General features: G+C 43.9%; 1 protein-coding gene across 6 annotated transcripts in view; it reads left to right on the top strand.

Annotated features, from left to right (window-relative positions):
• Positions 1-24,935, top strand: part of Dac (dachshund family transcription factor) — a 188,733-nt gene that overhangs the window by 118,712 nt on the left and 45,086 nt on the right. For all 6 annotated transcript variants that reach the window (XM_072910044.1, XM_072910043.1, XM_072910042.1 and 3 more), the window contains 4 exons: positions 1,421-1,497; positions 3,281-3,451; positions 6,582-6,809; positions 24,615-24,698. In XM_072910044.1, coding sequence (XP_072766145.1) covers positions 1,421-1,497; positions 3,281-3,451; positions 6,582-6,809; positions 24,615-24,698 — 560 coding nt within the window. The remainder of the gene's footprint in view (positions 1-1,420; positions 1,498-3,280; positions 3,452-6,581; positions 6,810-24,614; positions 24,699-24,935) is intronic.

The following is a 24,935-nucleotide window of genomic DNA, read 5'->3' as shown; positions in this document are numbered from 1 at the left end:
TGCGCCCAATATTATGTTTAATGATATTAACTTCTTACTTAATGGTCCGCGGTTCGATTCGAGGTGCGAAAGAGGCGCCCTCCCCCCGCCCTCCCCTCGCCCCCCCCCCTTTCTCCGGACCACAACCCGTAGAAGCTGGAAAAAATATACCCGGGAGAATAATTTGGCGAGTCGAGTACGAGAGAAGAGAAAAAAGACGAATGAGAGAGAGAGAGAGAGAGAGAGAGAGAGAGAGAGAGAAAGCGAGATCAGAGAAGTATATATACAATAGTAAAGGAGTATAATCACGTGTGAAATGTGCTTATATTCTTTCTCTTTCTTTCTCTTCACCCTTGCGATATAAAGCGACTATGCGGATGACCTTCGCTATAAACCTCATGATAAAAGCCGTGGCATCGGCGGACGTTTCCCCTTTTTCTACAGCAATGCTCTGTCGAGGGTCGCTCTCACCCTCAACTCTTTACTCACGATTAAGGAATCCGCCCGCCTGTTCCTTAACCAAAGGACTTGTACTACGAAACTCTCTTTTGTCACCCGAAAATTATTTTCTCTCTGCGCGAAGTGATATTATTTCAGAGGAGTAGTCAAACGCTCATTAAGCAGCGGCGAAGCTGATAATTTTTAATTATTCTATTAATCGAGATCTGTGGAAAATTTCGCGTTGACGTTGGTAGAACCATTCTCTCGTGTAATTTTGTAGGAAGCTTTTATTTTGCTCATTTTCCATTTACTGCGACTTTATGACAGACTCGATTCCATAATCCTCGCTCGCTTCTTAATGCGAACAGCGACATTGAGACAGAAATCTTAATGATTCCTGGTAAACCGCGATGGACCTCGGGGGCACGAGTGTCAAACAATATAAAGCTAAGATTAAAAGTTTCTCGTGGCGTGGGAATGTAAAGCTCCGGCGTCGCATTAACGAGCGACTCATAATAAAGTGGGATGCCTTGGAAAATCGAAATAAAATTTAAAGTAGGGAAATCGCAGAATCTCTGTGAAATACGTTTTACGAATTTGTTTTCGCTCCATTTTCTTTTTTTTTTTTTTTTTTTTTTTTTTTTGCAAAATATATTCAAATTTTATTTTATATAAAAATTTTATCAACTTATTGTTGGCGACGTAAAAAATGAGATTTTTTCTTTATGGTGTCTTTGTGGCGGATTAAATAAATGCGATGTCGCAGAGGATGAGGCGATTAAGAACGATACATGGTATACAGTGATACGAGCGAGAACCGTCGCGGTGTGCGAGACCGATACTTATCTTCCTACGCGGATCCCTTGCGTCCAGCGACTAGAATAATTATTTAATTAATACCCTACGTAGAGTGCGGCAGAGTCCACCTCCGCGCTCGCTCGATTTAAATCCCTTCGGATTAATACAAAACCTTTCTTTTCTCTCTCTTTCTCTGTTACAGGCTCCGCGAGGAGAGAAGCGACGCCGAGAGAGCGCTGGCTTTGGACCACAAACCCAGGGACCTCAGCTCGCACAATGGTAAGGTTGCTGCATAAACTTCTCGATACTCGATGTTTAGTTTAATCATAGCAATTTTTTCATTGTGTAAGAAAATTACATCGATTTATCATTTTGTATTTATTGAAAGTTTCGCAGTTTAACATCAATTAATAATTAATACTTGTCAAATATCGATTGAATCATTAATCAAACTGTATTGATAAATGTCAACGTTCCTCGTTCAATTATGTCAATATGCGTAGAACAAAGAAAATATTTGTTTCGAAATAATACTACGAGTTATTCCATCGATGTTTTTTACGGGTTTATAATTTCCAATAGCGTTTCTCGTATTCCTATCTACCTATCTCGTCGCGGCGCCTGTCACCTGGATTAAGTAGGTAACGCGAGACGCTTAATCGTTAGAGTTACCAGAGAACGGTCGATCGATGCGGACTCAAAGTCAAGTGGCGCAGAAAGATTTTTGACCACGACAGTTCGATGCGGCGCGGCGCGGCGTGGCGGTCTGTCCAGACAGAATTCGATCGTGATTGTTTTTTTTTTCTGTATTTCTCTACCTTTCTTTCCATCTGGCTTGTGTTTGTCCGCGCGGAGCGGTCGAACGAAGAGGCGTCCCGGAGGATCTCGGACGTTTAGGATCTCGGAGATTAAGTCCGATATCGGGTTACGCCCCGGCACGGGGTGTCCCTATACCTCTTTTTCCGATTCCGTATAATATTATAATCCGTCTGATGGAATCCTTCTTTCCTCCCCTCTTCTCTTCCGCGATAGACTCACCTAGGTTAAAAAAACGACGTAGGTGTTTCAACGTTTACTACATGTTCCGCATTTTTTTAATCCGTCATGTAATCCGTCACTTTATCGATTGATCAGTATATTTGCATATTTTTACATCAAAACACACACACATACAATTACGTTTGATCGTGAGATCGGTCGTGCAATTCACGCAAGAGACCAACCCTTCGTTGTCGAGATTTTAACCTCCAACGGCAGCGGGAATGTGTAGGAGTCAATTTAACGTAAAAGATGTACGATTCATTAGATGGCGCGTTGGGAAGAGAGTGGAGAAAACCGCGACCCCTCTCTTTCAACGGCCAACGAGATACATGGCAGCTCCGGGCGCGTACGTGTGTGAACGGCCGAGAAGCTGGCCTTTACTACTACTATATACATACACACGTACTCGTCCCGGGTACTCGTGCGTGTACCCGTGAGATCACGAGTGGCCCGAAGCAATGCGTCAGCGCCGACGACCGTTGCCCAAACAGTATCTATCTATGTCAGGATTAAAATACTAGGATATCAAATACGCGCGCGCGTTCGCTTAGGCGGTCGGAGGAAGGAAGGAAAAAGGGATGCGCGGAAAGAGAAAGAGGTGGTGGTCGGTCGCAACGGGATGGAAGGGCGGCCGGGAGATTCGGAAAGTGGATAGTCCGCTTGTTCTCGTCTAAACGGGGATGCGCGGCGGCAAATAAAATCCATCAACTTGTCAGTTCAGTCGATGGACGCGCATCTCGTTCTTCGTGACCGAACGTTCCTCGGGAAAGATTGACGCCGCTTGCCAACGTTATCGTATCGGGTAGAAACACGGACGCAATGTCAATGCGAGTCTGATATCGATCCTGTGTTTTATAACAGATAGATAGTAATATATACATACATATATAACATGTATATTTTATGTATTGTACTTGATATATATATATATATATATATATATATATATATATATATATATATATACATACATGTTTATTTGTATTGTAAATGCGAATTGTCGTATTTTATTAATTTTCAGGCTCCTCAAATGGTCACAGCCCGGTTCTAAATCTCTCCAAAACAGCGGGAAGCGGAAGCGTGGGCGAGCAATCCGGAAGCGAGGCAGGCGCGTCGCACCGTTCGCAAGATGACGAGGAGGAGGACGATAATCTGTCGGAGGACCTCGAGGATGACAACGAAAAGGACGAAGGTATGTTTTTTAACTTTATTGCCGAGAGGAGGAGGCGATTCATTCGCCAAGCGTGACAGCAACGCGATCCACGTTCCCAGATACTTATATCTCTGATAAAGCGATGGGTCCAAAGGAGATTGTTCGCTTCGCAATCAATTAAAACGCGTTCTCTCGCTTTTGACGTTCGACGAAAGTCGAAAGGACCATTTCGACTCGAAAAACAGAAAAGGAAAGAAAACGAGAATGAGAGAAGATTCGTGCTCGTGAAATAATTATATCGATTTTGCCGGACACGCCGCGTTTAAAGACGAGTTCTTCTAGACGACTGGCGGGTCAGGCCCTCTCATCCATCATCTCTACCGAGAGAGAGAGAGAGAGAGAGCGCGAGGGACGCATCGGGATTCGTCTTCTTCCATCGTGCTCTGAGAAACACGCCGCAGCGGTTGCCAAGTTGCATGTAAATCCGAACGTTCTTAATTGCCCCAAATTAACGCGAGATAATAATATTTAATAGAGAGATTAAATGTAATTATTGCTTCTTAATGGATTTGTCGGATACATCGCGTGTTCCGCAATATGAAACGCTCTCTTATCTTCTTCAGCAGTATTCTGTAAATTGCGCGGTATCCGCGCGAGAAGCGTCACTGTCGGCGTAAAACGATCATTAAACTCGCATCTTTGGTATTTAGTTTCATTTTTTCTAATGAAAGATGGATCGAGAGATAGATCTCTCCGTCCGAGCTTTGTCTCGCTATCTCACCTTGCCTTGTTCCGGCGTTCCGACTCACCGAAGCATCATAATCGTTTTGATTTCTAATCGACTCGACCATTGTCACGTCGGCATGTTAATTGGCCGGCCCAATTAATGAATTCGGACGATCGCTTGTAAAGTCGCGTATCCGTGGACGATCCATTCCACGTACGTGAGATCGATTCCACGAACGCGTTTCCTGCGGAAAAGAAAGAGAAGGGAACATTTAGATGAGAGGATGCGTTCAATCATCTCACGTTGTCTTAATTAATTTCGTTCCTTTAGAGCTGTGTGATTTAATACACCGAGCGGTTGAATCGTTAATCGTTGAGAGAAAGCGAGATCATGCAATTCGCCGGATTCGGTCGACGCTGATTTATAGACGAATCGGGACAGAGTGCGGTGGCGACACCGGAGTCGTATTCACAGAAATTTTAAAATTATTCGCGCCATTCACTTTTCATGCTGCGCATGAAGGAGGCTGGCTGTCTGGCTGGGCTGACAAGTGGATTGGAAAACGTCGAGGATCGTTGCTCGCAAAAAGTATCCCTGCCAAATTAGTTGGGCCTTTAAATTCCGCGAAAGGCGCGAGTTGGACGTATAAATTCCGCCGCGATCCTTGTACAACGAGGAGAGGAGGGTGGAGGGGAAGGGATCAAATCTGTGTCTCGCAGCGTGTCGTACGCAACATGGAGATACCATCCTACCTACGGTGTGCTCACGGATGATCTAAGTAGAACCCCATCGAACGCCCGTGGGAGTGTACACGCTCGTGGAATGCAGTTCTGATTTAATGAGACGCGCCACTATCTCCGCTCTCATTCTCGGAATCGGATTTACCGCAATTTCTCCTCCATTTTCTGCATCTTGGCAATCTTCAATCTAGTCCAGCCCGATCGTTTGCTTCATCGAGACAAATTGTTCCTTTCTCAAGACTCGAGCGATACATCTCGATGACTTATGTTTGTAGATAATTTTCCTGGCTGCTTACCGCTTTTTTTCATCGCGGTGGTCCCATTGTGCTGTTGTCGAGAGAAAGAAATTCGAAGAACAAATTTACGCACCTTTGGTGGCGAAAAGATTCCGAGAGACTCATTCCGTCTCTCCTGATAATTGTAATGGACCGCGGCGGAATATATAGAGGCGCTCGGCGTGCGCTGAAAAAAAAAAAAAAATGAGAGAAAATAAAGATCGTGCGCGTGGTTTTTTAAGTGGACGAAAAGAAGCGAACGGAAAAGAAAGGCAACGCGCTTCCCTATCAAAAGACGCCGGCCAACATCGAAGACGCGCGCCGAGCATTAAATCGGCCAATGGCAATAAGTAACCGCGATTGCCGAGTGGCGTTGTAGGTGCGCGCAGATAATTAAAAGACGATACAATAAAGCACGTATCGCCAGCCGTAAAGCAGCCGGCTGCTAAAGCCTACGGTGCGGGCCGGTCTGTTCCGCGAGCGATCACTTAAGTCTGGGGAACCCACGCAGACATCTTGTCTCACCGCCACTCTCTCCGGGCCTCTCTTCGGCAATAACCATAAGGCATCCTTTATTCCAACGCGCGATTCCGCCCGATTCTTTTCGCTGATCTTAAAGTACGGCGACTACGTGCGCAACGGTAGAATGTCAATGTTTCCAATAGAGCATGTTTTATGAAGCGTTCAATTTTTTTTACCTCCTCTCTCTATTATTAAAAAGACAGATATATATATATATATATATATATTTAATATATAACTGAAAGAGAATAGATAAGAATATAATATATTGATAATTTTATTATTATATACAGGATACTTTGCAGCTTGAAATTTATTTTGCTGCATATTTTTTAGAGCGACATAATTAAAAACATCTGTAGACGTATCTTGTAGCTCATCGTAGCTTGTAAGAATTTCAATTTCATATGGATAATCGAATAAGAGTTGTAAATTATAACGCACAATCGATAATGATGTTTCGTTGTGTTGCTCGATATTTCATAGCGAGATGCTAAACAGCGGTCGGCCGAGACGCGACTAATCGTCTGAGGAACGCCGTGTAGCGTTCAATCCGAATGAATTTAATTCACCCATGTTGACGTTAAATCAAAAAGTGGCGAAGGGTAACAAGTAGTCGTCGCGAGATTACGACTTCGAGACACGCACGCGATATAAGTCTCGCACGTCGGGAGGGGCCCGCTCTTCCCTTACGTCGGACGTTGTTCGACGTACGTTGCGGTGAATTTATCATTGACGTTTTGCTCTCGACGACGACGCGGCGGGGAAAGAATCTCACGCGAAATGAGTTTTGAGACGTTTTTTTTTTTTTTTCTTTTTTTTTTACGCTTCTTGCAGCCGGCTCTCTTCTTCGCGTTCGCCGACGAGGATTCTTCGGAAATAAAATGAGAGATTTTGCTTTTCAGATTTGTCGGACGTGCCGGAGAATCTGCCGTTGCCGGCGCCAGGCTCGGAAAGTCCACCCCAGGCCCTCAACTACTCGCAGATAGCTTCGGCAGCGGTCGCCGTATCCCAGAGCGCCCAGGATCCCTCGGTCTCGAGTACGGAGACCCTGCTGAGGAATATCCAGGGTCTGCTCAAGGTCGCGGCCGACAACGCGAGGCAGCAGGAGAGGCAAATCAACTACGAGAAAGGTCAGTGGCAGCAGGGCTTTCTTAAGACACTTGAGGGCGCTCTCCACAATTTCATTATCTTCCAGCTCTTCCAGAACCACATTAAGAGGCATTAGTCCCTGTCCCGTCGAGCGAGACCTACCGCTCCTCCTCCCGAGATCCTCTCCGCGCTCCCTACTCTCTATTTCACTGCCTCATCTACCGCATCTCCTGCCTCTTGCGCTTAAACTTTTGTCTCGCTCGCATCGTGCTAAGATGCTGAAGAATACGTGAAATGGAGAGATGGTAATGGGGTGATGGTAATCGGGGAGAGCTGGACATTCTGGAAAGCGAACCTTGTAAGATAAAAACGCAAAGACAAGTATCGGTGAATGATGTATGGAATTTTGCTCATCTTGATGTAAACTTTAGAGTACACGTCAGTATTTGATGCTTTTTCTCGCGTATTTTAATATCCATGCGTCAAGTGTATAAAACGTAGGATAGTAATTCGAGATGCATGTTATTGCTGCGAAATTCTGAAGTCAATAAGACAAGCGTCCTCTTTTGTGAGTAGCGATTCTCGAAAATGATTCATGGAAATATTTTATACAAGAAGCAACCTTCTCCGGTAAAATATTGCTGGTAAAAAAAAAAAAGTATTGTGTTCTGGCGCGTCGCGCCAAAGACGAGATATCGTTCGCGAACGTGCGAGCGACTTGGAGGATAAATTTAAATGTTGTTGTCGCGTAGATAGAGTCTGCACCGTAGATTACGATGAACGTAGGCAAGATCCATTAAGAACGAGTCGGTGCGGCGCGAGATGACGTGCAGCATACGACTTCTTTCTCATTAACGGCGCGTGATAAATAACGCCGAGGCGTTATTATTAAATATCCTCATCGCGAGATCGTCTCAGAACGCTTCACACGAAAAAAGAGAGGGCTCGACGCAAGAAACGGCGCGTAGTCGTGTCTCTCACGCCTCGAGGTTTCTTCATCACTGAGATTGAATTAATAATTCTGTTATAAAACAGATACTTTAATGTAAATCATCAAGTTGTTTATTAAATATTGATTGGAAAATATCATAGTTTAATTGTGGCGATATTTGACAAAAAGTTTGTATTACGATGGAAATGATGATAATGCATACCGGGCGATCTGTATCCCCGTGTACCTCTTATATGTCATTAGGTATAAACGAGTTGCCATTATAGTCGCTAATTGTTATTGCTAATAGTATATGCGATATAATTCTATTGTCTAAACCTCGTTGCGAAACGTAAGGAACGAGGAGTATGGCGAATAATCGCTGATTCACGAACGTCTCGTAGGGACGCAATTATAGGGAAAAAGGAATATACGAATAAAAAGCGAATAAAAACGTAAAACGACACGCAACGTGAAGCTGATTTCATAGTCGAGCGATCGTAATTTCCAGACGTAATATTGGCGAATCATGCGCCAAGAAAGCGGAAAGAACATGCTTAACATGTCTTACACGAAATCCAGTTTTCGCGACATTTTATCCGCAAACTGTCATCGATCGAGTTATATCCGTTTCTATTTTCGCGACATTGCCACCCATGATCGTTACAAAGTCTCATATTAATATAACGTTGAATTATCTGCACAGCTACATTCACCGAGATATAAAATGTCGTCTAACATATAACTATAATTATACGTATATTAAGTCTAAATGACATTTAACGTTTCTCTAAACGCGCAACGCATACACATATTTCCCTTTTAAAATGATAATCCTTTTAAACGACACTTTGTATGTTCGACGTTGTATCGCGGATGTGGAATAAAATTGCCACATTTAGTCTCCAAATGTAGTCTCTTGGTTCCGAGCGCACATCAGTGACTGTCGGATCGGTCGAGAAGAACTAGCCGACGTATCGCAATCTTCAGCGGGGAACGGGCGGTCTCACGATGTACAAGCATTTCTTATCTGCGTTTTCGCAGGTTTTAAGTGGCGGATTCCCATAAACGCGCGTCCGATATCCAGCTGGAGAGTCGTGCGTCTCAGCGCGCCGCGTTTAATAAATTCCGCGCGAAACGTAACCACGGGACTTTAATTATCCATTAGCCGATACAAAGTGTCATTTTCAGGGTCGTTAACTAATGCGTTCGCCGGCATTAATGTTAGGAATGTGCCGGACATCGCGACATTGGCGGCGGCGGCGTTTAAGTAGCTTGCCATAGTTGCGCGTGTGCGTGGATTCGCAGGGGAGACGGGTAGATTCCCGAAGAGGGAGAGAGGAAAGATAGGATAAAAAAAAAAGTAATGGACGATTCGCTTCCCATGGGTCGGTGGCCCCCCCTCGCCGCCAACCTCGCGACTTAACCAACAGTGCCTTCGACGACTGTGCCTTTTTCGTGCTGCAAAGTCCACGAGCACGACTCGCTTGCATAATTCGTGTCTTCCTTTTGGCGTTTCTCGACGATGTCCCGCTAACGACATACATTCCCATTAAATCGCCCGACATCTGTGAGCAAGTTGTAATAACAAACTTTCTTTATAATATTATAACAGTGGGGGTATATCTCGTCACAGTTTTCGATCTGACAAATGTGTGTATTATCAATGTCACTCGCCTATACTAAGATGTTTCAATCGAATTACCGGTAGTGCATGATTCATCGATCGCGTAATATCATTGGGGGAGACCTCCTTTTCCGCTGCACGCTTGGTAAGCAGATTTTAATAAGAAGGGACGCGTTCGATCGGGTAGCCGAGGAATCAACTCGCGGGCACGTGAACGCTAACGAATTCATTTGGCGTACGTTGTGACGTTAAGCTCGGAATGTGCGACGCGGCGTTTATTGCAGGTCGGATTCCGCGCGTGCGAGTGTAGAGATCTCCAGCCGAGTCGATCGACAGGCCGGATGAGAAAAGGGAGGCTGGAGGGAGCGGATAAAGGGCTCTGCGGTATAGAGGAAGGAAAGAATAAAAAGAGAAGCAACGGCGACGACGACGACGACGACGACGACGACGACGACGACGACGACGACGACGACGACGACGACGACGACGACGACGACGACGACGACGACGACGACGACGACGACGACGACGACGACGACGACGAGGATGAGGAGAACGGGGCTAGCGAGGGAAGTAATCGGAAAGAGAGTAAGAGAGGTCCGATTTAATACTCGAACGAGCAGCTCGTTTTACACCAGATGGTTTTACATACGGCCACTATCGTGTTACCAACCTTCAACCGTATGGGTGCATTCGTTTCTCCGTCGGTACGAGATCCGGGCGCCTTCGTACGTGCATCGCACTCGCATACTCGTGCACACGTATACGCACAAACAAATACACAGGCAGGTACATACATCGCGTTTGCGTCAGTTTTAAACCAATCTAGTGGAGATACCTTCGATGAGGGAATATTGTCGATATTACTTTTTTTTTTTTTTTTTTTTTTTTTTTTTTTTTTTTATTATTAGTCTCTAACGCGACCGGATTGCTTCTACCGTAAAGACGGGATTGAGGACTGTCGTCGTTGTTGCTCTAAAAAGAGCGAAATATCATGGTGGCGTTCTCGCAAGCATGTCGGAGATCTGAAAGCGTTTATTTATCCTCGACTCGAGTTTCGTAAACGCGCTAATGCACCATGAGACACGTACGGAGATTTTTATGCGTGCGATGCGGGGAGAGTAGCGCGAACACGCTTCGAAGATCGCGACAATCTTATTACGAACGCTCGTCCGAGCGTTACGCGTCGTGCGTTTAATGTCAGTGGAATAGCACGGGATTGAATGGTCGATTGAATAGGCTCGAAAGCAATCATATGCAGATAATTTTCCAGATGAATGATTAAAAAAGGCTCGTAAAGAGATCGTTGATTTAATTTTTTTCTCTGCGGCTTTCGGCCACATTCCATCATTTTGATTAGAATTATAATAAAGTCTGTGCGTGAATAAAAATTCTTCCAAAACACTGTCTCACTGTAGTTTAACGCGTCGTTTCTCTTTCAATTGGAAAGGATAAAAAAAGACAATTGTGACGATCCCGCCTGTTCTTATCAAAGATGCGCGCTATTCTCATTTATCGTTCAAATATTTGCTCGTTACGGGCGAAGCGAGTACACTGTCGGAGCCAAGATAGAGCGTTTCGTGAGAAGGAGAGGAAACCATCCCTCTCGCGCCGCCGGTAAGTTACATGCCGCACGAGGAACAATATGAGCCCGCCGAGAGATCCTGGCGAGGAGCCCAGCGAGCGCGGCGGCAGAGAGGCTACTATCTTCGATCCTCGACGAGATAAGGGAAGCGTAGGAAGCGGGATTATGTGTGTCCGGCGCGCGGGCCCCACCGGTCCCCCGGTTCCCCGGTTAAAGGGCTCCTCTCGAACGCGGAATATAAAGAGGGGATTGAGTTGTAGCCGCGAGTGGAGGATCTTATGTAGATTCCTTGTAGATCGTGCACCCGATTCGATCGCGATCGGTTCTGCGTCCGGTACCGGGTTAATTAAAATTGTAGGAGCCCCCACAACGTCTCTCTTTCTCTGTTCACTCTATTCTTCGCCATTTTCCTCGTCCGCCGCGACTAACGTCTCCCTGCTTTCTTTATATCTCCCTTGCGATTTTTTTTTCTCCACCTCTCTCCTCTTCGTTCCGTACACCACGGTGGCTGCTGTTCAGCGCGGCAACCGCACCCCGCTACATAAAATCCTGCGATTTTTGGCCGTCGCTGCTTGGGAGGCTCCGCTCATGTGAAATCCTATTACCGCAAGCGACCGTGCGGCACGATGGAGAAGCAGGATGCGATCGCACATTTACCACAGAGCTATCGAGTAGGTATCCGCGTTACGAATGAAACGTGAATTACCGACGCTGTTGTCGGGATACATAGAGATACAAACGAGACGAGATCGTTTTCCACGCCGATGGGAACTGCATTGCAATCGAGAACTATTAGAGTCACGCAACCAATGTCGTCAATCATAAATCCTTCCGATTATCGATATTATCTGAAACTTGAAACACCTTAAAGTAAAGCTTGAGAGCTGTAAAAAATTATGTCGTTTATTTTGAAAAAAATTTTTAAACTCGTCAGTTTAGAAACTGCACTGTTGAATATTAAATATAAAATATATATTCGGAAGCTTCTGTGGTAAATGTCTCTTTATCTCTGATAAGACAGGGATGGCGGACATAAATATTTCAAAGTGCAAACAGAAATATTGATACAAACGTTCCGGACGTCCACCTACCGTGGTGCTTTCGAGATGTTCGAGCCGATGGTTGCCTCCTCTCGTAGTTGAATGCAGACTGATTGATTTATGCTTAACCCTGCCAACCGACGACCCTCCTACCCTCCTCCTTTCTTCCTCATGCACGGAGAGATACGTTAGCTTAACCGAAGCTATCTCTATATCGCACGGCGAACAGCCATTATCGCGCAAACTATGTACGCATACGTACGCATACGTGTATCAGCGGCATGCTTGTTTTTTTTCTTCTCTTCATACTTTTTCCTTTCTCCCTTCTCTCTCGCGGCCTCTCTTTTCTTATCTTATAAGCGGATCAATAAGCGATCGAGTATTCTCGCTGTTACTTATCGTTTTTTTCTTGCAATCCTTACAGAATTAATTTTAATTAATTGATAAAACTGGTTTTTTTTTCATCGTAAATGGTTGTCGTGTAACAAACATAAATCGGCGAGCGCGAAAAAATGATTACGCAGTTCGATAAAGCTGGAAATCGCCGTTTTTATGGCATCTCGGCGACTTTTATTAGCGTCGACTGTTTGCTTTAATTAACGCCGGTATTGTCTTGGATTTAATTAAGAATGAAATCGATTTATTGACCTCCGTCGCGCACTATTCTCGTACGGCTATAGAGCACCTCGGGGAATTGTTATATGGTGGCTTAGCACAGGCATCTTTATTGTCCCGTGAAAGAAGCGTAGAAAGCTGCTGATCTCCTCTCAGGTAATGCAGTAATGCAGAAAAAGATAGAAAACAAAAGGAGTACTCGCGTCGTTCCGTACATATTTATAGCAAACAATTTAGTTTTCAAATTTTAAATACCATGACGGCGCCGTAAGAGATGCTGAGGAAGCTCGGGAGGCAAAGAATCAACGAGCCTCTCTCTAAAGTCATTAAATATTTTCCGCATGCATTACGTGTATTGTATAGATATGTGTTTAGACGCGTATCGGAGAAGAGTGTACGGTGCCAGACTAGAACAACTTCCTTTGCATACATCAATTACGCCTCTCGCGGTTCCCATTATTAGCCGTCTATAATTTATTGCTTTCCACCTTAATAAGCATAATAGTTCCCATGCTATTCTTCGTGCCGCTTCATATAGCCGCCGCCATAGTAATGACGTTATTCTTTTTAATATATATATATATTAAACATAGTGCACTGACCTTTGACGTAATCAAACTACAAATATTTAATTAACATCTCTTTAGAGCGAGACAGAGATAGGTTTCTATAAAGGATTTATGAAAGAGAGTAAAAGAAGTAAAGCGCAGAAAGAAAGAAAGAGTACGATTTGAAGATGATTGCTCGCCGAGAGAGAATGCTATTGCAAAATTGATTGGCAAAATCGTAACTCTTGCTCTTCATATCCCTTTATCTTGTATCCGCTTCTACTCCCATGTGACCAGGCAGTAACAGAATTGACGAGGAGGATGCCGCTTCTTGTTGCGTTCGATTCGATCGCATGTATGCTTTTTGGGTATCCTCGGAACTATCCTCCCGGTGCGCGCGACACGAACCTCCACATCTGCGCTTATAACTCAGAAGCCTGGCCTTAACATCGACTACAAATTGTCGAAGGATGCCTCAACCGTTTATTACATATCCCTTAATTTTATGTATTTTTAATTATCAGTCATAATTTAATTTTATAAAATTGCTAACCTTTTATTATATTTTTTTTTTTCATCACGTTATAATAAAGTCCAATAATTGTCTAAGAAAAATTAAACATTTTCTGATAATGAGTTGATATTATTTCTGCATCGGAATATCACAAAATTCATTTCTTTGGAAGCGTATTTCCAATATACAGAAAGGTATCTTTAATGAGACTTCTTGGCGCTCAGGTCGCAGCGTGCTCCCTTGTTATCCGTAAATCGCAAGGTAAATCGACGAACGCACAAACAGCAACGTACGCACATGTTCATGGGATACACGCGGCGAGAGGTATGCGCGAAAGATATCTTGTATGGGAGAGAGAGAAAATTACGAATGTAAAAATCGCAAGGAACAATACGATGTCGCCGGTCGTGGATGTCGATACTTTCCCACCCAAGGAACGCAGTTCTGGAGAACGTGGTGGATTGTCAATTAAAGAAACAGGAGCAGGAAACCATGCTCTGTATTCTCAGCATAAGCTACCAACGTAAAAAAAAAAAAAAAAAGAAAAATCGAGATAGAGCAGAAAGGGCGAAAACAGAGAATAAACGATCTGCGGTCTGAAACGCGCACCACCGCGAGAAACCGCTCCAGACGCCTGAAGCGAGCACGGGAGATGTAGAAGATGCAGAAGGAGAAGGAGGTAGGAGGTAGGAGGTCGTAGCAAAGAAGAAGAAGCGGAGAGAAACAAAGAGAGGAAAGAATTTAAGAGAGAAGGAGCCTAGTGCTAGTCAGGCTAATAAATTATGCTTAACACGGGGAACAACTAGTTGATTATTTATTTAACAATAAAAGGACACCACGTGGCTCCCCTCGTCTTTGGCCCGGCCACGCTTCTTCTTGTTAAAACGTGCAAATAAGTTTCGACTCCGCCGCGATATTTTGTGTGTCTGTCTAGCGAGGATATAATTTCATTTTAATGACGTCCTAAATAATACTAAATTCGACCTCTTCTTGAGCAGATACAATAAAGAACTAACAATTCTTTTCAATGTGTTTGTGGATCTATCATATAAGTAATAACATTGATATAATTATAGCGTTTTATCAGAGAAACATTATATTATCCATCGAGAAAAATTGATTTTAACGAGTCAATTGAATCACTCGCGCTATGAATTATTATCAAACGTTTTCCTCGATTCGTAATTTTGGAAGAGATCTTATCTCGCAAAGCGAAAAGACGCGGGGTACAAACGATAAACCGTGACGTTTCTCTAGAGGTGTCACTTAAATTTTCGATTTAACGATCTGGAGACATCGATCCGGACGCTCATATGTCACATTGCCAGCCGCGCCGTCATCGTCACCTTGCACACGCAATGTCTTGGAATTAAGTAACAAACTTTGATTGTACGCGAGAAAAGGATTTTCCTGCGGAAAGAAATCTTTGTCCCCGGTAATTTCGCATCGACGGCGATTATAAAGCGAAAATTTACGACGTCTCTCGGAACCACGTTGGGGAACTCGCAGAGAAGACGAAAGCGGCAGACGAGCTACGTGACAAAGTACGATCCTTTCTCTTTCTCCTTGTTTCCCTCCGCCTGGTCCGACGACTTTGTTTCCGTGGTGGATTTTATCACCGTCGGTATTTAAGTATCATCGCGAGAAGAAAGAAAAGGAAAAGAAGGAGACTCTCCTCCGTAGGCTCTCGTAAAGACAGAGAGCGCAACACGGTTGTCCCTCGCGCCTCTTCCCTTCTCGGAACTGTCCCGATTCCGCGCGATAACGATCGAAATTAATTACGCTCCCGGTGGCGTAATTTCAGTGTAATTCTGGCGTACACGCACGCATCGCGCATTATCGCAATTTTCGTACGCATTTCGTAATCAGACGGTCGCACGGGATCGCCGCGCGACGATGATCAATTAATTTCGTCACGTTTTCCGCGGAATTGAATTAAAACCGCTTCCGGATCGAGATCGCGCGCGGATAAGATCTCTTTTGCCTGCGAGACAAAAAAAAAAATTAATTATAAAGAAAACGTTGCGACGCCAATATCGATGTGACGCGACGCTGAAAATAAAATGCGACGAAGGTGCGGCGGCGGCGACGACAGCAACAACGGACGAGGAAGAAGAGCCGGACAGGACCGGAATAAAAAGGAGGAACTTGACCTACCGCAGTTTTAACTACCGTTCAATTATACAGTTTGCTTTCGGGTCGTTGCGCGGTTGAATAAAGCGTGTAATTTACCGGCAATAAAAGGGCAGTAGTAACGGCCGCGCGTGAGAGAAGTACAAAGAGAAGAGGGATCCCTGTATATATGGTCTCGTGTGTGTGTGTGTGTGTGTGTGTGTGTGTGTGTGTGTGTGTGTGTGTCGTTAACGACACATCGTTTATTGCCGCGAGGAACGAATATTTTGTTACAGCTCGACGGCGACCGCTACGATTCGCGATGCGGTCGAGTCACGCTTAGAGAGCAAAACGATCGCACAAAGTAAGTACGCAAGGGTATACGCTTTATCGCCATCCACTTTTGATAAAAGTACAATTTAAAAAAAAAGAAATGTCAGACAAGAAAGACTAACAATAAGAAAGAGAGAGAGAGAGAGAGAGGGAGAGAAAGAGAGAGCGAGCTTTCGGAGATTGTGCGCTTTGAGATTATCGCAACGCGAGAAAATGTCGTTGGACGCCTCTTTTTCCACGCCGTGACGCGATAATTGGATTTCGAAACGACGCCTCCCCTCGTCAGCTAATGCGTATAATCGCGGATAACGGGTGCGGTAATCCGCGCCTACGACGCTAATTTTCTCACGCGACATCAGCGAAGGATTAGATGACGAGACGCGGACTTCAGCGTGACGAAATAATAGAGAGAGAGAGAGAGACATTAGCGCATGCATTAGCTTGTACCTTCTCTCCACAGTTTTTTTTTTTTTTTTTTTTTATTCACACATATAGGTGCATATTATAATTATAATTTAATTAATATTTTCGTACGAGTGCTTTTTGCATTGAGAAATGTATCAGTTTCATCTTTAGCGGAAAGTGCATTTATTCGAATCGGCTCGCTGACATATATAATTGACTGGTTGCTCGGTCCGGCGCGTCTAAAAGAATATACTACTTCCGACTGTTCACGTTCATAAAGATGATATCGGTGCGTAGGTGCTGAGCCACTCGTTGATGTCTTATTACATCGGACGGTTATTTACGATCGTACACAAAAAGAAAGGTAAGACGAGCGAGACGAAGAAACCGCTGACCTCACTGACAGAAGACATCACTGACGAGAACCAAATCCTTTCCACGTTTTCTCGACACGCGATATAAAAACTGATATACCGATTTTGATCATTTTCTCATGGTAAATTAATTGCTATTTTTAAAGAAAGAAGGAAATTTCATAATATATTATTGTACATTGAAATTCCATTAAATAATAATTATTGCGATATTTTAAATTATTATAATCTTAGATTATCTATCTTTCTCTCTTTCTAAATTATAATTATATTTAAAATATGTGCCGAGATAAAGAAACACATTTAAAGTTAACAATCATCGGTCCATATCAATAAAATTAATAATGCAAAACGGGCGCGTTATAATTTCAAATTACACCTGCGTTGCATGTATAATGTACAGAGGCACATTTAACGTCACGTTGTATTGCCACGCACGTTTATTGACGTTTTAAGCGACGCATCCGAAAGACGCTGCGAGGAATCACCTTCGTGCGTTTGTTTTTCTCATGCCGCGCCGGCCCTGCGCAACCTGTCGAGATAACGAGCGGACAGTTCTTCCCGCGACGCAACGACAATCTTAATGATAATTTTATACCGGAATTATTGCCCGGTCATAATAAGCGGACACTCTTCTTTTTCTCCCTCTCTCTCTCTCTTTCTCTCTTTCGTCAATACGGGGCGCGCCTCGAAGCATCGTCGTTTCGCGTCTCTGTCGTGCTAATAATTCGAACGTGTTGCGAAGATGAAGATAACCGGAGCGAATTCATTAAAACGATTGTTAATTACGGTCTCGAATGACACGCGGGTGAGGGCCCGGGGGAAGGAAACAGGGCAGCTGCCTCTCGGAGGTGAGGTGGGTCCCGCGATTTTACAACTCGTGCCGTTTCCGGCGCACGCGATATACTAGCACGCGTAAATTGCCGGACGAGCGTGCGTCAAATCAATAAAACAGAAGGATTAAAAGGAGCTGTTTTCATATCCTCCCGAGGAGACGAGGAATTTTTAAATCGGCGCGTCGTTAATGTGCGAGGAAATCTGATTAAATTGTAATCGTCCGCGATAATTAAGCGGGCGCGTAAGAAAGCGAAAGGTGCGTGTCCTCGTTAAAGGATATATCTTTTCTCTATATAAGTCTTTAAGGGATTATATTCTTATTCGATAAACTGTGTGCGAGAGGAATCTCTTTCCTCTCTCTCTCTCGTTCCCACCGGCACACCAAAGGTTTTACGATCGCGAGCCATTAATGTCTCGCGTTTGTCCACACATGCACACGCGCGGATAGACAGTCGTAATAATGATAAAGATCCAGCTACGTGGCGACGAGCCTCAGTCTCTCGATGTAAAGAACATGAAAATGGCCAGTGGCTTTTGCCACTACAGAAATACAGATTGTATTTCTTCAGAAAGAAATGTGCATTTTCATTTTTTATTCTCTCGCAACTTTATCAATCTAATTTGAGAATCAACCATGCTTGCAGCTGTCAATGTGAAAGAATCAAACAAACACAATGTATGTGTCGAGTATATTTCTTATAAGATTTCTTAAGATTCTTGGTAAAAGAATCCTTGCACCTATATTGTTACTCACTCAATTATATTCCTGTCTAATTTTCAAAGATAAACTACTTATGAAATATTATCACATGCTAAATTATTTAAGAAACTAGCTCTTGTTTCAGTTCGTAACTAAACACTCGTTGGCGTTATCGGTCTAATATTAACACGGTTCTTGGATCGATAAAATTTGAAGTCCTTGTTCGTATATAATTCGAATGTGCAATAATTCCGATGAATATCCTGTAGGATCTATCTTTGAAAGAGGGCGAGAATGGGATTATCTCGAAACGCGAAAACGCTCTTCGGCATATCTTTGAGTGAGAGTTTGGGTGGACAGAACTTTAGGCATCGAGATATGTCGCTGCCCACGACGAGATAATCGATTGTTGCGTACATCCGCGCACGTCTATAAGAGTTAATGGAAATCATTAAAATTTTTTTTGTATCGCCTCAACAGACTTGCAAACTTTATATTCTTTCACTTTAATTTGCAGACAATTCATGTTATTGAGTTGATTTTTTAAACTGAAATAGAGTAGAAAAATGTACAATGTATTATTATTTCATTATTTTATATTATTATTATTATTATTTTATTAGATTGAAAAAAATCACATGTCATCGAGAATATAGAGGAAAAATTAATTTTTTTCTCATTTTCGAAATACATAGCAAATACAATAAATAAGTTAACGCACTTTGAACAAAGTTCTGATAAATCAATTCATAATTATCGTGAAGAAAGATACTTTAACACATTTTATGAGGATAATGTTTCTTTGAACGAGTCTCGGGAAGCAATAAATGGTGAAGCAAAACCGATTTGCCCGGCGTTGATTCGCCGTTCGTGCAAAAATAATCGGCGGAGAAGAGGCGACTCTTCTCCGCATTCTCGATAGAACGAGAGACAGGAACCTTCGATAATCTGCCAATGAAGCTGTGGGCAAGAAATCCTAGACGCCACCTACGTGCACCGGCAGTTTTAGTGCGTATCGAACTTGAAGAGCTAGCTCCGCTGCGATCTAATCCTATTTTCGTTAGATCCGTTAATGGTTAATGGGAGGCAAAGTGGTCAGCGACCGGAACAAGGGCTAAGTCCGTCTTAAATCTCGTAGGAGGAGGGAAACCCTTGTAGCCCTTAGCCAAGGACCGTAATCCGCATGGGATAACTATTGGCTGCGCTGTTGCTTCGCCGAGTCAAACTGTGCCGAGTGTGCGAGAAAGTTTTAATTATTATCGACAACCCGACATTCTGTGCATTCCGAGCGATGAGATACGCTTATTTCGCGAAAACTCAGAGATCGAATAGTTACGTGCCCGTTAATTCGCAATTAAAGCGTTTTCATGAATGCATCTATATATATATATATATATATATATATATATATATATATATATATATATATATATATATATATATATATACAAAATTTAATTAATTATAATAAGAAATTTGAATTTTGTTTGTAATATTTTTTGTGTAAAAAAATCGTAAAGACTATGAAATATCGTTGGCATTGGCAGACAATTAAAGTTCAGCGGGTGGAATCTCCCGCGAAGGACACAGGATGCCCGGAGGATAGGACTAATTCGCCGAGTGTATATACTTAATCATTATTCGACTGTAATATGTGCAAGGGTAGAAACAACAATATCCTCGTTTCCAGCGGGTCGACGCCCCCGCGGGGTCCGCGTCACGCGGCGGATCTTCTCGTAGGCAAATAGTGCAACATTGGGATTAATGAGGATTAGGGTGAGAAATTTATGAAATTCGCGTTCGCCACGGGCTTTGAGAAATATCGATCGAAGCGAAATCTTGATTGAGATCGCGTACAATTAAGATGTGCGGGGAAAAGAGAAAAGAGAAGAGAGACACGTTGTATGTTTGTGTAAACGTGGTACGAAACTTTTCGGAGACTCTTCTTCAACGAAAGGGAGACGCAAGACTAGCCGAGGATATCGCAATGCAAATAACAGAATACCAGACGCGCGATCCCCGGGGCTGTAAATTACCGAAATAATCCGGCGGTTAATTCCTACCCGCGCTTTATTACTGCTCTTGATCCGTTAAAATTAAATTCATAAATACCCGCCAATCTCGCGCTAGTCTCGAGACCCATTTCCCTCCCTAGACAGTCGCTGACTCGTCTCCTTCGTAAATATTTCGCGTCTCTCCGCGCGTCATTCACTCCGTGGAAGGTCATCGCGCCTACATGACGGGTTAGATGTTTCGAGCAGGTCGAAAAGAAAAGGCTGATGCTTTGTAGGCGCGCAGCTAGACGCTCGTATACGAAGGAGAGTGAGTTGTATAACACGAAAACTACATTATACTATTCAAACGATTGCAGGCCGCGCCGGGCAAGTTGACATTGTTGTTTCTGAGGGTTGCCTGAGGGACTTGCGAATATCTTAGCGTCGCGTACAGCTATGTATATGCGAGATATTTATATATATATATATATACACATACACACATGTATATACATATAATATTTATGTGTATATATATGTGTGTGTGTGTGTGTGTGTGTGTGTGTGTGTGTGTGTGTGCGTGTGTGTGTGTGTGCATACACCGCGTCGTCGTGGTACAAGCCTTCAGGGCTTGTGAACGCTACACCGCAGCCTCTCTCTCTCTCTCTCTCTCTCTCTCTCTCTCTCTCTCTCTCTCTCTCGTCTTCCTGCGACCGTATATACTAATCAATAACCATGAATCGCTCCGGTAACAGTGCCATGCACGTTCCGTTGCACCGTTATTGTTACTACGCGAGTGCTCGCGCCACCGTGAAAATTATTATCGCCAACGATCCTAGGTCCGCTCGCGATATCGTCCGCCATCCGGCGAGAAACTCGTAAATCGTGATGAGCGCGGCTCTAGGAAATCTGCATTCGCCAGGTCTATCCAGCACCATCAAATGATGGCGTATGAGAGAGGTGTGCGTGAACGCGTATAAAAAAAAAATACGCGCAGCTATGCACAACAGAAAAGAAAAATTATATTGTTTAGCCATGGGAAAGTTGTAAAATGATATAAAATTTCGTGAAAATGTTAGTTAAATTTTTTATTCATTTTTTCACCGGTACATATGTATCTACATCTTTGCATAATTTGAATGTTGATGTACAAGAAGGATGATCCAGCATCAATTAGCATAGAAATGTAATACTAATGTAAAATATATGCCGCGGTCCGTTCGCTGCATATATTTCTCCGTACGTCAGACTCGGAAACGAAATTGACCGACGGACAGTTCTCGTCATTAATTACCATCTATCTGTCGAGGTTAAAGCGGTCTCGCCCGCAGCGGTCGAAGAAGCGTGTACGATCCCGGGAATTCTGTTTCGCAAGCGCGTCTGAATACGGCTGCTAAAATTAAAGATATAATTCTCAGTTTATGAGCCGGGTCGCGATTAGGGCTCGTCTAATTGACATAAGAATGATAGAACGGGGGCCGGGGCTTTTATAAGCGGCGCGGTGTCGGTATCATTTCCTTACGAGGAAAGCGTAAAGCGCTTTTCACCATGGCTAATATTAATCCCTGCAATTTTAATGCTTACGACCCCGCAGCCAAATTTCAATAAGGTCGCTCCTCCCCCACGGGCGCGAGGAGCGCTGTGCCGAGCTCGCATAATTGATTTCTAGTTTTTTTTTTTTTTTTTTTTCCCATCGCGACAAACTTTTCCAGCCGCCTCCACCCGCGAGATTCGTGCCCTGCTTTGTGCCAGAAAGAGAGGAAAAACATAAAATCTGCGAAAAGATACTTCGCAGATGGCGTAGCGTCTCTGTTTCTTACTAAAGAAAAGATTAAAATTCACACTATAATATGTAAAGAAAAATTCTAAAGATATATTTCTAAGCAAGTATTATATATCGATTAAAAAAAGACAATTGTGACAAAAATTGAGGAAAACTTTTTCTTCGAACACAGTGTTTCTTCAAAGTATGATCAAAGAAACAGAAGCAATATTCTCGACAAGGACGTTTCGTCGTTGCACAGATTTGAAAGGCGTTTTCACGAGTGAGAGAAAGATAAGCAAGCGAGCGGGGCAATCGTTAAAGCATTTCGGAATCAAGTCGATCCGGAATAAGCCTCGGGGTGGATGCAAGGGCTGGTGTTTCGTCGACGACGATCTCTAATAAAGTTCAATTATCCCCGGAAACGTTTGAAAGAGAGAGAGAGAGAGAGAGCGGCGGCGGAGACAGGAGGGAGGCAGTAGAATGTACAAGATACGGGAAAGGGGGTAGGGGATGGGCGCAGGGTGCCAGGGCCGTCGAGAGAAAGAGAAACCGGGAGAGATGATAATCTAAACGATCGCAAAGTGGGCTGCAGAAACGCGCCGAAATTGGCAATAACAGGGTGGCGAGGGGATAAGGGGGGCGGGAGGGAGGGGAAAACGGGCGGAAGGGGGAAACACAGCGCGCGGCGTATATACCACGGGGCCCCGGCCCCGGCCCCGGCCCCGGCGCGAACTTCCTATTCTGGTTAGCATTCAAATTGAATCTTCGTGGCGGCCGGTCGTGAAGAGTTACCGCCGTTAATGGACCTCGCAAACGCTCTCAAATTGCTGGCAGACTGCTGAGACGACGCGGCCCTACCCTAATCTACCGGCTTGATTCTCCGTCAGGTCTCTCTTTCACTTTCGCGTCTCGCTCCAGCCTGAACGTATGTCGCGAAACTTTTTGGATCCACGACGAGAGCCCGGGTCGGAAAATAATTGCTGCTAATGCGACGGTATAGCATATGTATATGCTATACCGTCGCATATGTATCGGCCTGCAAAAAGAGTCTTTTTAAAAGCTTACGAAATGTGATAAGCGGATTAAAACGTTGCTTCGAATTTTGTTAAATTTCCTCGATGAGATATGAAAACGTCACGCGTGAGCAATAAAGACAGATGAATATTAAACATGTCTATTTCCTCGAAAGTCTCTTTCCTCGTAATTGTAATTTTTAGTATGTCCAATTTTTTTTATTCACTTTATTCTAATTTATAGTAGGTTCTCGTCAACACGTAACGAAAAATCGGTGAATCGTTCAATCGGCGAATTGATCGTGCATTACGAATTACGTGGCTCATTACGCATCAATATAATTCGAAAAGTGAACAAACTAAAGGAAAAAGAGAGAGAGAGAGAGAGAGAGAGACATAAAAGGGCGCTCCATCGTGTGCGAAGGAGCAGCCCCTTTTGCCGCGTTACTTTTCTTTCGTTAAATCAAATTAGTTCGCTTGATTTAAAGCCCGGAAACGTTTTATCGTGTTACTGTCTAAAAAGTGATTTCGCGCACCCTCTAGCACTAAGAATACGTATAATTTTTCCGAGAGGCTTTGCAATATTCAAGACGTCGTTTATATCATATATATCCGCGCGTACTCTCTAATTTTCTCATTTATATGCCTACGCTCACATCTCAAGGCGTCAGATTCTCCGTTAGAGTGACTGGAATATTGGTCACCGCGTTGCCGTAGTTGTAGTAGCACACAGGTTTCTTAGTGCTGTTCGACGAGTTTCTGGACTCGTCGTAACGACCCTCTAGCAGAGATTCGAAATGGCTAATTTAGCGCGGTGGCTCCCACGGGAACGGGGGAGTTCTGCAAGTCGGAGACAGAGAGGAGAGGGAGGGAAACAAGTAGTACGCGAGACGAGAAACATGGACTAACCGAGTGGAGACTGACGAAGGGGGAGGCGGGATAGAGAGACGGGATCTCCATGTCTTAATATAATTCTATTAGAGGTAACTATGCGAGTTCTGGTCTGCTCATCGCCATTGGATTTAATCACGAACTCAGCCAACCGTGCGATATCCTCCTGCAGCACCTCTCGAACGATCTCGTCGAAGAATGAATAGGAGAGGAGAGAAACAAAGGAAGAAAGAATAAAGGATAGGCAGGGGATACTCAACTTATTGTCAAACTAACCATTGGCTGATTTTGAATGTCTCCGCGTTTCTGTGAAATTTACAGCCAGAGACTCTGTTTTCTTGACAACGTCTTGAGTAGATGAGACCATTCCTAGTAATTATTCATGGAGGATAGAGACACTCTGTCGTCTTAAGCATTCTCGCGCAAACTAGGTAACCGAGCAATTAAAACTAACGACAGAGGGAGAACGAGGAGAGCGAATTGAATGACAGGTCGCCCTTCTCGCAAGGCGGAGTGCGTGAAAACGTTTAAATAAATTTCCATTATCTTGCGTGTGTTACAGCCGAGCTGAAAATGGACGTTCTGCGGGAGCGAGAGGTCAAGGACAGCCTGGAGCGACAGTTACAAGACGAGCAGAAGGTGCGAGGTGAGTACAGGAGCCGATTTTACTTGCTCGAAATCGCGAGAGGTGTGCCTTTACAAAGTTGCACCGAATCGGGATTGCCGGTTTATCGAGTTTACCGAGGTGCCACCTAACCCGTCCGCCTCTCTCGCATTTACAGCTTTGAGAAAATTGACTTGGTCGTTGGTCGGCGCAAACACACGTACACGTACACGTTAATGGGGAGGCCGTGCGCGCGATTCGCGACACACACGGTAATCT

The sequence above is a fragment of the Anoplolepis gracilipes genome, chromosome 17, assembly GCF_047496725.1.
Source record: "Anoplolepis gracilipes chromosome 17, ASM4749672v1, whole genome shotgun sequence".
NCBI lineage: Eukaryota > Metazoa > Arthropoda > Insecta > Hymenoptera > Formicidae > Anoplolepis > Anoplolepis gracilipes.
Note: the sequence above shows the minus strand (reverse complement) of the source record. Positions and strands in the feature narration are given on the sequence as shown.